The sequence below is a fragment of the Polypterus senegalus genome, chromosome 3, assembly GCF_016835505.1.
Source record: "Polypterus senegalus isolate Bchr_013 chromosome 3, ASM1683550v1, whole genome shotgun sequence".
In the NCBI taxonomy this organism is placed as follows: Eukaryota; Metazoa; Chordata; class Cladistia; order Polypteriformes; family Polypteridae; genus Polypterus; species Polypterus senegalus.
In genome coordinates, this window is record NC_053156.1 from 183,932,654 (window position 1) to 183,945,664 (window position 13,011).

Genomic DNA, 13,011 nt, shown 5'->3' on the forward strand with positions numbered 1-13,011 from the left:
CATACCTTCTGATGACAGATATTGCACACCTTAGTGGCCTGATCCTCTGTCAGTGTGGCCGCTGCTTGCCAGTGGCACTGTCTACCAAGACTGGAGAGTGCCAAGCACTGGGCTCTGTGGCAGCCCTGCAGCCCCTTCGCTGTCTCTGATGCTACTGCTTCTCCACCTCACTGCTGGAGCTGCCGCTTTGTGACTGGATAGGTGGCACCCAGGGTCTGTCACTTTCACCCTTTTTCTCTTCCAACAAGTCAGACCACAGGTCAACAGAGTCAGCTATAAGAGGAATATGCAGCTGCTCCTCCCTTGTTGCCAGGTTCTGGTTCTCAGCAGGTGATGCACTGTCTGTGCCCCACTGTGTCACTGCAGCTGTAAGAAGCTGTGAGTCCTCACTGTCTTCCTTTCTCAATGTGCCTAACACCTCCCTCAAAAGCTCCTGCTCATCATTTTCCAGTTGTATTATCGCTTCCTTTTGGACTTCTTCCCAGTGATCCCCCAAAGTGAGATCAAAGAGTGGGGGGATTCCTCCTCAGCGGGACCTGTTAAGGATCTGGCCTCAGTTCTTTGGCAGCACAGCTGCTGCTGGTCGTCTCTGAAAGACTGACAGGTATTGCTGTAGGCAGCTGAGAAGACATGGATGTGTTGGTGGCACTGTGCCCTCGATTAATTCTACCGCAACGGCCAGCTCTTCTTCCTGCAACCTTCATGGGAATTGAACGGTCTTTTGAAGGGAAAAATATAAAATGTGCAAACACAAAAAACAACTAGAGGATTATTAGTTTTTTTTAAACCCCACAGTGCTGCATACAAAGCCACCTCCACCCACACGTGCATGCACCTCTAACAACAAAAAGACGTGGAAAAAACGATAGCCACAAACAAAATACAACCGAAGGCCACAAACTAACAATAGGTTAAAAAAAAAAAGGACAACAGCACTGAACACCTAAGAAAAACAAAATCCCCACAGCAATAAGTCCTTTAATTTCTTTATTTCTCATACCTGGGGAGCGGTCCCATCCAATGTTGACCTTTACAGCTCTGGAGGATGGTGTGCTGGCCTCACAAAGCATTAGGGATGCCAGAAAAAAAGTACTCCTAAACATTTACAATTATCAGTAAATAATTTGATGAACAAGGGCGATCACAAATAATACTTTGGTGAAATTCGCTAATCAGTAATTGGAACTTCCCAATGCATTTGCATTCACGCAAAAAGCAAATGGAACCCCTTCACTATAGATATGATTTCCAATTAACTAATTATTTACTAATTAACTTCTAAAACCAATTGGCTGTTCTATGGTGATTATTTAGGTGTTATTATTAAAGGGTTGAATACTGAAGGGATCAGGCATTTTATGCTTTAAATTTATAATTCATTTGGACAATTTTGCACAGATATATTTTCACCTTGTCATTATCAGATCTTTTTCAGTGTTATATAAGAAAAATTTGGGATCTTTCAAGGAAAAGAAATTCTTTTTATAGGAACTATATTATTCATAAAGTAGCATTAATTTATAAAATTTATTGTAACCCATATGATTATTTTTCATTGTTATTCATGTCAAGTGTTTCTAATAAAAATTAACAATACCTTTGACAGCTGGTTAACAGTTTTGTTTTTTCTAGGGACTGTCCCGAAGAATTCAAGTTCATGTTCGTTCAGTGCAAGACTCTGGCACTATGCCTCTTATCATAAAATCAATACTGAGCATTTCTGTAGGCAGTATAGAGGTTCACCAAAGAAAACCTCAGAAAGGATTTGATTCCCATCAGGTAAGAGATGTTGTTAAATTTTACCCTACAGTATAACATTATTTTCATTGCTAATATTATACTTTGTGCTTTTTTATTTATTTGATTAAAAAATATATTTTTTTAATTTACTGACAGAAGATTTTTTCTTTCAAAATAACAAAGCAAAAAAATTAAGTTGAAAAGTGTAATTTTGGTCAAACCCTTAAACGAGAACTATTCACAATATAGTGATGTGAAAAAATTAACTTGATAAATATCTCATGAAAAGCTTGACTTCTAATTTATCTGGTCAGATCTTGCCTAAATCTGCCCATTTGTTTGATAACACAAAATATTTTGAAATATATGACTTTGTTTTGGTGTTTTGCTGGCACGTGTCCTATGGCTTGAGTCTTCAGCACATAGTTCACCTTGTTCAGTAAGTTCTTCTGTGTAGAAAATTAAAATCTTGTATCTTTGTAGCAGTTCCATGTGAAGCGTACAGCTGGAATTCTTAATGGTTTACTATGGCAAAGCTGCACTCAAGGAAATGGCAGGGTGGACATTTTTGATTATTTTTGCATCTTTTTTATAGGAACACATGGAAAGAAAATTTCAAATTTTAGAAAAATAAAAAATCTATTTCAGTCATTTAACAAAATTTTTAGATACATATCTGTTAATGTAATTTTTTTCTTTCTTTCCTTCACTAACTCTTTTTTGTATTAAAAGAAACTTATTACTTAAACTAAGATAGAAGATTCTGTAAAGGTGACTTTTAAACCTGACTTTTATCAGTCTGGACAAAAACTATTTTTTATTTCTACCATACTATTCCTCCATTGGAATGGAAGACCATTCTTTTTACTTTCTCGTATACGTAGTATAAAGAAAGTATAGTAATTGTGAAGTAATTTAACGTTGAGGTTTTGATTAATTCAATGCAATCCTGAAAAACGTTTTGACCATTTTTACTATTACGTGTGTGTGTCTGTCTGTGCTTATGTATTTAAACACGATAACATGAGAGCACTTTGAGCTCAATGAAATTTGGCATATGGGTGTAATATCAAAATGTTAGTTTTCTCTCAATTTTTGGGCAACGTATGTCAACCGTAAGTGGTACTTCACCTGATCACTTTTCAAAAATTTTCAAATAAACTGGTACATAGCTTAAATAAACAATTAACTGAAATTATATATAGTAGGTTTTTGTGTTAAATTGCATTATAAAAAGACAAAAATAATTTAAATTTTATTTTGCTGTTAGTTAGGGTAAGTAACACATAGATATAGAATTTCATATGATTTATCTATCATAGTTGGATAACCGGAAATCATACCATAACAGGTATTGGCACTATTACATATGCATTACTACCATTTTAAATAGACATAAATAATTAAAAAATTTTTATGATCATTATTATTGTTAGATATAAAATTTGACCTTGATCAGGTGACTAAAAGTGATATATTACTGACCACAAAAAGCAATCAGATTTGAAATCTCAGTTTGTTCAGAATACCGGAAGTAGTTCCTTGCCATATAAGCTTCCATTATAAACAAGGATAAGTGGTTGAAATTTTGTAAGAAACACACAGATATGAAGTTTCATTATAATTGGACAACCTGAAGTGGTATCTACTTTACCTGAACAGATATAAGAAATGTTAAGTAGAGAACTCTCAAGATTTTTTATGCTTTACATGTGGTGCTTTACAAAAGACTGGCAAATTAGCACTCATCAACACCCTTAACAAAATAAGTAACTATAGTTAGTATACGGAAGTATACTTCTGATGTTTGGTATGGATCATTATTACACATCTGGTATAATAAAAGTTTATTGCCTCATAGGATTGACATTTTTATGGGAATCAAATTTGTGTTTACCTTTTTTACCCTGAACTAGGGATTTTCACAAATTTACCTCACCACTTTGATTGATTGACATTTCAGTATGCTTTCTTGACAGTTGATTCTTTGATGTTGTTGAAGCATGTTTATCTGTTAAACAGATTAATATTATTTTTGACATTTTGGTACTTGTTATTGTTTTTCTTAAGGCAAATTGTGTTCCACAATTGTTTTGAGCTATGCTTTTTTGAAAAGTAATTTATGCTTTTTTTGGTTTTGTGCTTAAAATGCAGTACTTTTAGTGATTTAATACTGTTTGTGAAATTTTCTTCTTTGTGCTTGTTCTGAATTTCCACAAAAGGTTATTAATTAATCGGTGAAATTACACAACTTAGTGTTAGTAAGTGTTTGTGTTCAATACATATAACATTTGATTGGCTACATATATGAACAGTAACAGTTTGTAAGTTTGTTCTTCATTGTTGCACGTTGTTTTTGTCAATGAAAGAAATTTGTTTTACCGTTAATTACTGTATTTGTTTGAACTAATTTAATAAATTATATTACGATCAATTAAATTTTTGTTTTATAATTTTTCTGGTAAGAGATCATTTTTAACTACAGTATAGATATTCTTTAAAATTTTAAATTTTGAAATTTACATACTGTACCTTTCTGATTTGCACTACGCATTTACTTCTTTCTCCTTACTTTAAATTCCACAAATTGTATTTCATATATCTTTTGATCTTTCATCAGTTTTATATTGTTTGTGAATTAATTGACATTTCTTCTCATTTTCTATATTTTTTGGATTGCCTGAACTTTTTTTTATTACCTACATTTAATTTTTTATTTGAAAATGAGAGTTAAAAAGCTGACAGCATCACAGAAGGAAATTAATCGACTGCATACATGTTTACACTCTGATTTTTCCTATAAGCAGAATGAAATGACAGGGCTAGAATAGCATATAATTTTGGGAATATCTATTTATCTTATTTAGTAACATATTATTAACTACACTGCACGTATTATTATTTTTAACTGTTATTTAACTTCTCAGCAAGCAAAGAATTACATGGTACAAACACAAAATATCATAATTGCAAATTTATCTAATCAGGTAAAAGAACTATCAAATAAACTTGAAATTTGAATAGGTACATGTTGTGGTATTTGGCCGGCTTGTCATCCCGGCCAATACCCCCCAGGCCGCCAGATGGAGCCCTCCCTGCAGTATGGAGGTGCACCGAAGACCAGCAGGGAGTAATGGACTGTGTAGTTTTTATCCTCAGCCCTGCTGGGTACCACAGGGACCGCAAGAGGGAGCTGCAGGGAGGACCGAAGACTTCTTTGTGCCCTATAACCCGGAAGAGCGACGTGCTTCCAGGGTGAAGAAAAAGAACTTGTGCCTGACCCTGAAGTGATAGTGAATCATGTGGACTGGGGATTGGGAACACTTCCGGGTCAGGGAGAATAAAAGGACTGTGAGAGCTCCCAGACGGGGAGCTGATCTGGGTGGAAGAGTGGCAACGTGTCTGGGAGTCGGAGGATTGTTTATTGTGATTATTGTTATTGTATATGAGTATAGTGGAGGAGAGGATGCTTTGTGCACTGTGGTATAAAAATAAAGTTGCTTATTGGACTTTTACCTGGTGTCTGGAGTCTTGGACAGGGGTTCAAGGGAGCGATACAGCCCTAATCTGTCACAATGTTTTGTTTCACAAGTTGACATATAAATACAATTATTATACTGTATAATCTCTAAGTATATGAGAAAGTTGAGTGCAGAACACTCCAGATTTTTGGCATAGGTAATACCATCTCTGTGAAGCTGTACTCTGTCATAACTATGTTGCAGCTGAGACACTCCATGTTAGATCATACAAACTTACATTCAGCATCTCCAGTTGTTCTAATGTACTGTGTCTCAGTGGTCACTCAAAACAAGGATTGCACCTGTTAAGGTTATACAGTATATGTGACTTTGTGTTAAATGTCTGAAGAGTCCAATTCTCAAGCCCAGACCTTTGGAAGAATGGGAGCAGAAGGTTCTGTTTTGCTGAGAGAGTTTTTTCACTCCTCCTTGGGGATGAAGTGCCACTTGAGGAATCTATAAGGCACTACTGGGAATATGATTTTGCTGCAAACTTTTCCTTGATAAGCCTCAAGAGCATCTTTGAAACCGTTCCTTTGTTCACTTACTTTAATTTACAAATGGCATAATATTTACCTTAATAAACTTGTTAGCATGGATATGTTTGTATATCTCTTTCCAGGAAGACATATTTAGAATATTTGCTGTTTCATTTTCTGTATGATTTGCTTCATTCTGGCGTTTAAAATATTTCACTTGATCTTTTAAAGTTCTGTTAGAGTTCAGATTGTAGATAAGTCTTTTATGATAGTCTTTTGCATTTTCTGCTATATTTTTCAGATGATGTCTTTTGGTATTTCTGAATATTCCATCCGTGGATAAAATTATATACTACTGCAGAATGCCTAGAATGGGGGGGTAGCTGGTCAGGTTACATAGGTCTTTTCTGTGTAACAGAATGTAGACTAGTGTTGTATCAGTTCTAAAATTTTGACTTTAGTATAAGCTTTCAGACCTCCCCCACCTCGTCTCATGGTTGCTTAAAATTTCCCATAACTCGCTAGCACAAGCACTTCTGTTGTATGCCCCACTATGCATGTTATTAAACTGAGTCTGCTGAGCATTTATATAAATTTATTAGTTTACAGAGTGCTTCCCAATCACAATACTCCCTTTGTATGCTGCACTTTGTAAATCACAAAGAGGAACAGGACCGCCTTCACCTTGGACTCTCCAGCATGTTTATATTACTATATTAATTTGAAGATCATTTCTACAATGGTGATTCTAGATAGTTGTAATATTTAGAATAAATAAAAAGAAACTGAAGACAATGGGTTTACTTTGGAGTTCTGATATCACTAATAAATAACACCATATGCTTGAAAACAAGCATTTTTTTCCAGTACTGTAATTAACAAAATGCTTTAACTATACCATTTTATAAATTGGAGTTTTCAGTTATTTTTCAGTACTGGTATACCAAGCAGCCCTACTGCTGACCCCCTACAGATTAACTTTTTTTTGGGGATGTTGCTGATGAGTGTTTTTGTTTTCCTTACCCAATTATCTCAGTGATAATATTAGTAGACCAAAGTTGTTAGAATCATTGTATGTTAATGAAATTGAAATTGCTTGGTTTTATTGAGAGTTTAACAAAATATGCATGTGTATGTACTGTATGCATATTGTATATTTCATATAATTTTGTATTTGTGTTTTACTTGTAAACTTGTTACAACATTCTGAAGTTGTATTCAATGAAAAGTGTCATTGAAAAAAACATAGACTTGACATAGTCAAGGGACTGCTGATGACCTTTATGCTCAATTCATGTATCATAGCTCTTTTACATATTGTCCAAATTAATAACTTAATTATACATAGACGTTGTCAGACACATCTATTTATGTTGTGCTTTTGCTTACGTATTGCCTTTTTAAATGATGGGATACACTGATCCTAGCCAAATGCATTTTTTCCTGTTATTACAAACAACTTTTATAAATGACTTAGGAGTAGCTACAGACCTAATGGTAACACTGAATACTTCAGTCAGGTGAGATTAATTTAAATCTACTATAAACATGGAATTGTAGGACTTAGTAGGGAGATTATCCCCATTTGTTACCCTTTATTAGATTACAATGGGGATACAAGATGCATACAGCAACAGAAACATAAAAACAAAGATCCAGATATAGCAAAGTGACTTTAAAGAATATACAAAAATCTGGAACATCTATAAGAAGCACTGAATTTCCCAAAAGCAATGCACAAATAACCCAGAAGCACCTCTTAGCACAACGTTTTGGAATGAGTTTGTCGTTAAAACTGTAAGAGAAAGAGGGGATTTTTCATGATGGCATCCAATTTTACCACATGTTTCTTTTCCACAAAGCTTCTGGTGTGTAGAGGATTGGCCCTGTGATGAAACAGTGTTTACTGATAAGTTTGTTGAGACATTGTGTTCCCTTTGAACTCAAGTTGGTTCCTCAGATGACCACCACGTTGAACACAATGTCAACTAGGGACTGGTAAAACATTTTGAGCAGCTTAATGCATATTTCAGAACACTGGAATGTCCTTGGGAAGTACACCCTACTCTGGCCCTTCTTATACAGTAGCACTGTGTTGTCAGAGCAGTCCAGTCTGCTTTTTATGTGAACCACCAGGTATTTGTGATGGTTTGCATCACTTCCGCATCCCCCCGCTAAATGGTGACTTTTCTCAGAGACTCTTTGGCATGCCTTAAGTCCACTACCAACTCTTTTGTTTTGCTGATACTGATCTGCAGGTGGTTCTGCCTGTACCACAAGGCAATTCCTCCACAAGCCTCCTGTACTCTGACTTCTCTCCCATTGTTAATGCTGCCTATGATTGAGGAATCATAAGCTTAGGCAATTATAGTTAAAATATTTTCACTAGATTGAGGAGTAAAGAACTTGTCAAGGTATTTTTATGCTAATTTTAAATTCATATTTGAACATTATAATTTATTTGTTTTGGTAAATTAATCACTTTCACCCCACAAGGTATTTACTTATTAGACATCTTCTTAAACTTGTATTACATATTAATTTTACTGTTAAGAGAATTCCTAAATTTTATCAAAAACTTGGCCTTAACTTGGCGACAACATAGCTTGTAGTCAAAACTGTGATTTTTTTCTTAACTGCTAAATTAATATAAAGACTTTGTGATTTGCTTTTGAGTACATTTAGCTGGAGAAAAATCCAGGACTTTAAATACAGAACTTCACTGAAAATTACAGTTTGTTGAAATTTACCGATATTTTGTCCAATGTCTCTCTTTCATGTTGTAGTATAGAAAATATATATATATATTTGTAAGTTCTTATGTGTGCTGATAATGGATGGAAAAGTACATTTTATATTATTTTTGAAATACTCTGAGTTTTATAAAGTACAGTATATTAATTAAGGATATTATACTTCGTAGTTGCTCCTAATGAGTCAGAGAGATTAATGTAATTTTAGTTCAGGAATATTGAAGGCATTTTTTCTCTTTTTTGAACAGACTCAGGATGATGGATTGGATAGTTATCAGGTATGTACTGCCTTCATTAAAAAAAAAATCCACAGATAACTGCTGATGTACCTGCATTACTCAGGATAATTAATAGCAGTGCCAGCAGGCCTCAACGAAGGTCTGTAACAGCCCCCCTTGGATTTTGCTAACTAAATAAGTATTTTATTTTCCTAAATACAGCAGCACCACTCCATTTGCTTCAGTCTTGGAAGAGGCTGGTCTTCCTTTCACCAACAAATGCCCTCCACTCCTTTCTCTTGTCAGAATATTTTGTTTAATTTCCTTTTGTAAAAGGAGGCCATTTTCTATAATTACTCAACACACTGAAATTCACATAGTACTCCTGGAAGCATTTCTTCTTAGTTATTTCTGAAGACAATTTACCATTAGGTCCCAAACAATCAATCTTAAAGAGTCTGTCCTTATTCTGAATTGTCACCTTTTACCCTTAGTAATTACAACAGAACTAAAAACCTTTATCAACCACTAATTTAAATCATTCCCAATAGAAACACTCTTCTCACAGATTGATTCCTCTGTGCTTTTTACCACCACCCCTACTCTCCACACCCCAAAAAAGCTATAGTCTTTACAAGTGACAACAATTACTCTGCAAATCTGTAGGGCAGCTGCATCTTTTGGTAGTATGACATCTCATTCTGATTTTGCATTTTGTACACATGACTTTTAGTCACAATAGCACCTTTTAATCTCTATAACTATTTCATAATTTATCAGTTAGGTTTCTATAAAGTCATTATCTCATATATAGTGCAGTGCCAACTAGGTTTTGAACTTTTTAACATTTTTAATAAAACATACCAGATTTAGTGTTTCTTGCAAAGCAACAGCAATATGCAAGATAGTTGGTCATTATTTGATAATGTCCTTGGTTTATTTTAGAAATAAGTGCTGTGTCTGAGTTTTGAGATATTGAACAATTCTGAGGAAACAAAATTACTTTTAATTATTCATTCATTGTTAAAGGTTATATGAGTATTTTGCCTTTTTTGTATAAGTTGTATTGCATATTGTTTTGAAGGACAGAGATTTGGAGAGGCTTAGACAGCAGTGGCTAATAGAATGGACCAAAAGGCAAGACTATCTGGATCAACATCTACAGAAGCTTGTTAACAAATCAGGTAAGATATGACGTAATATATCTCTGTGAAGTATATTTTATTTAGTCTGTCACTGAATATAAGATTTATATTTTTTCTTCACAAGTGAAGCCATTTTTGGCCAATAGAGCAACAGGCCTTTAGTAGTACTATCAGACTAGAACTATCTAAAAGAGAGATAAGAATGATTAAAAGTCTTAAGCCCCATGCCAAATTGTGAAATCTGAAGTATGATTTATGAAATTTATCTCCGCCCCTATGGGGTAGACATCTGCCATGATTAATGGCCTCTAAGCCCCTCCTATTTTTGTGGGGAGAATCATTGTAATACAAGCCCCTTAACATACCCCTTATCGATGCCCATGCCCAGGAAGTTTGCCTTCATCTACTTTAGCAGCCTATAGGTTCAGGGGGCGTTCTGGTCCAACCTTCCTGTAGCAGGAAGAGAAAGATGGCATGTATAAAATCTATCCTTTTAGTGAAAATGCAACAACGCTTGAAAAACAGAATGCATGGCATTGTGAATGCTCCTATGAAAAAGAAAATGAAAACAAGCATGGTTTTCAGAATGTTTGAGCTATGGAACATCGAACCAGTTTAGCTTGGTACGATTCTAATTGTTCTTTGAAACAAGTAGAAGTATAAAAGAAATGCTTTGGACATCTCACGGTGGTAATTTTGAAAAAAGAGCCTTTCCTTCCCAAATATATAAAGAGGATAGCCACAGAAATGGGGACGAGTACCAAGAAAATCAGATAAAGGAACAAGTGACTGGAATTATTTTTTTAATAAAAGACTGGACTTTTTTGAAGTCTCATATTCTGAATATTGATAAGGCTATTCATAAAGGAAAACTGCCTGACCAAATGAAAAGAATTAGAAGAAAACTGGAACCTATGTTTTCAGGTGAGGAGGAGAAGGAAGAAAACTGGGAAACACCCGCCTCTAAGTAAGTGGAAATAAATATAGCAGCCTTTTTTCAGAGATTACATTACCCTCAAGCGATTTCAAGATGTCTTCAACCAACTACACTAACGAAGCTGAGCTCCTAGAAACCTTTGATAGCTGAACTGGTCATCTCTCAGTTCCCGTTAATTTGTTCTGAAGTGCTGGTCTACAATATTTTTAGACAGAGGGCATCCACTGAACACTTTTTGTGGCCAGGCAAGCTCCAAACCAACTCCAGCTACTCTGCTCCAGACCAGACAAAGACCACTGGCAGCCTTCAAATCAACTGTGGCTACTCTGCTTCAGACCAGATGATGACCACTGGCAACGTGTTTTGGCCAGGCAACCTCTAGCACCTGTCTGGCTATGCACCTGATCAGATGTGCTGATCTGCAAAACAGATGGCACCCTCCGTTCTACATATTTTGGCCTGACAATAGCCAACCCAGCTCCGGCTACTCTACTCCAAACAACTCGCCTTTAGACCAGCTGTCTTGTCCGGACCTTTTTATGCCTTCAACCGACGAGATCTATTGGTCCGATCCTCATTTACCTGCCCCTAATTATATGTATTGGTCGGATAGCTTCCCAGAGAACCGTGTAGTATCTGACATCCTTATGCCTGATGATGTGGTTCTGGGGAACGTGTCAAGAGCAGGCCATGGACAAATTTGCAGAAGCTTGGACTATTTGAAAATCTCCAAAGATGGTGATTATGCAGGTATGGAACTTGATCAAACTGTTGGAGCCATGGGTGAAACATTTTGAAAGGCTCTGAAACTGATCAAGAGTTTGATTTCTACTCTGCTGTTGAATGTGATCTAAAAGTACCTGTCAGGGTTGTTTATTAGACCAACCAAGCCAAACACAGCATGCCTATCTGTCTGAGCCTGACTCTGTTTTCAGGGTTGGACACTTTAAAGAGGTCCAGGATGTTTTCTGTAAGCGGTGGTCAAGAGCCTAGTCATAAGGACTCTGGGTTGTTTTAATACCTTTCTTACTTTTTAAAAGACTTTGTAGAAAATTGCTGTCAATGATCTTAAAAATGAGCATTCTATCAGTAAGATCATTGTATGAGCCGTTCATAACATGGACGATAAACATCCTGGTATGTCTGATGTAACTTTTTTTATGGGGAATATAATTCAGAAAAAGCAGGTGAAGCGTCTGATCTAAATGTGATACAGTAATCCCTTCTCGATCGCGGGGGTTGCGTTCCAGAACCCCCCGCGATAGATGAAAATCCGCGAAGTAGAAACCATATGTTTGTATAGTTATTTTTATATATTTTAAGCCCTTATAAACTCTCCCACACTGTTAACATTATTAGAGCCCTCTAGACATGAAATAACACCTTTTAGTCAAAAGTATAAACTGTGCTCCATGACAAGACAGAGATGACAGTTCATTCTCACAATTAAAAGAATGCAAATATATCTTCTTCTCTGCAGGAGCAGAGAATTTCAGAGAGAGAGAGAGCGCTAGCAAAGAAAAGCAAACAATCAAAAAATCAATACGTGTGCTTTTAAGTTTGCCGCGGCATTTTTTAGAGGAGCGTCAGTATCTTCTAAGCAAACAGCCTCTGTGCAAACAGCCCCTCTGCTCACATCTCCTCCATCAGGCACGGAGAACGTCAGAGAGAGAGAGAGAGAGAGCGAGCGCGAGATTAAAGCAAACAATCAAAAAATCAATAAGTGTGCTTTTAGAAGCACCGCGATAAAGCAGCCGGCATTTTTTAGAGGTGCGTTCGTATCCACTAGGCAAACAGCTTCTGTGCAGTGTGCAAACAGCACCTCTGCTCACACCCCCTCCATCAGGCTCAGAGAATGTCAGAGAGGGTGAGATAGAGGCAGAGACAAGCAAACAATCGAGCACCGCACGGGAAGCATATCTTATAGCATTGAGGAGTTTTAGTTAATATGTAATACATGCTCTGATTGGGTAGCTTCTAAGCCATCCGCCAATAGCATCCCTTGTATGAAATCAACTGGGCAAACAAACTGAGGAAGCAAGTACCATAAATGAAAAGACCCATTGTCCGCAGAAATCCGCGAACCAGCGAAAAATCCGTGATATATATTTAGATATGCTTACATTTAAAATCCGCAATAGAGTGAAGCCGCGAAAGTTGAAGCGCAATATAGTGAAGGATTACTGTATAACATATTTTAGTCTATTTTAATCACGTT

General features: G+C 36.1%; 1 protein-coding gene across 1 annotated transcript in view; it reads left to right on the forward strand.

The window, feature by feature from the left end:
* The window catches only part of LOC120526634 (kinesin-like protein KIF13B), a 655,733-nt gene that overhangs the window by 400,733 nt on the left and 241,989 nt on the right, over positions 1 to 13,011 (forward strand). Inside the window, exons 22-24 of the mRNA XM_039749796.1 lie at positions 1,633 to 1,779; positions 8,742 to 8,771; positions 9,796 to 9,895. Of these exons, the coding sequence (XP_039605730.1) occupies positions 1,633 to 1,779; positions 8,742 to 8,771; positions 9,796 to 9,895 (277 nt within the window). The remainder of the gene's footprint in view (positions 1 to 1,632; positions 1,780 to 8,741; positions 8,772 to 9,795; positions 9,896 to 13,011) is intronic.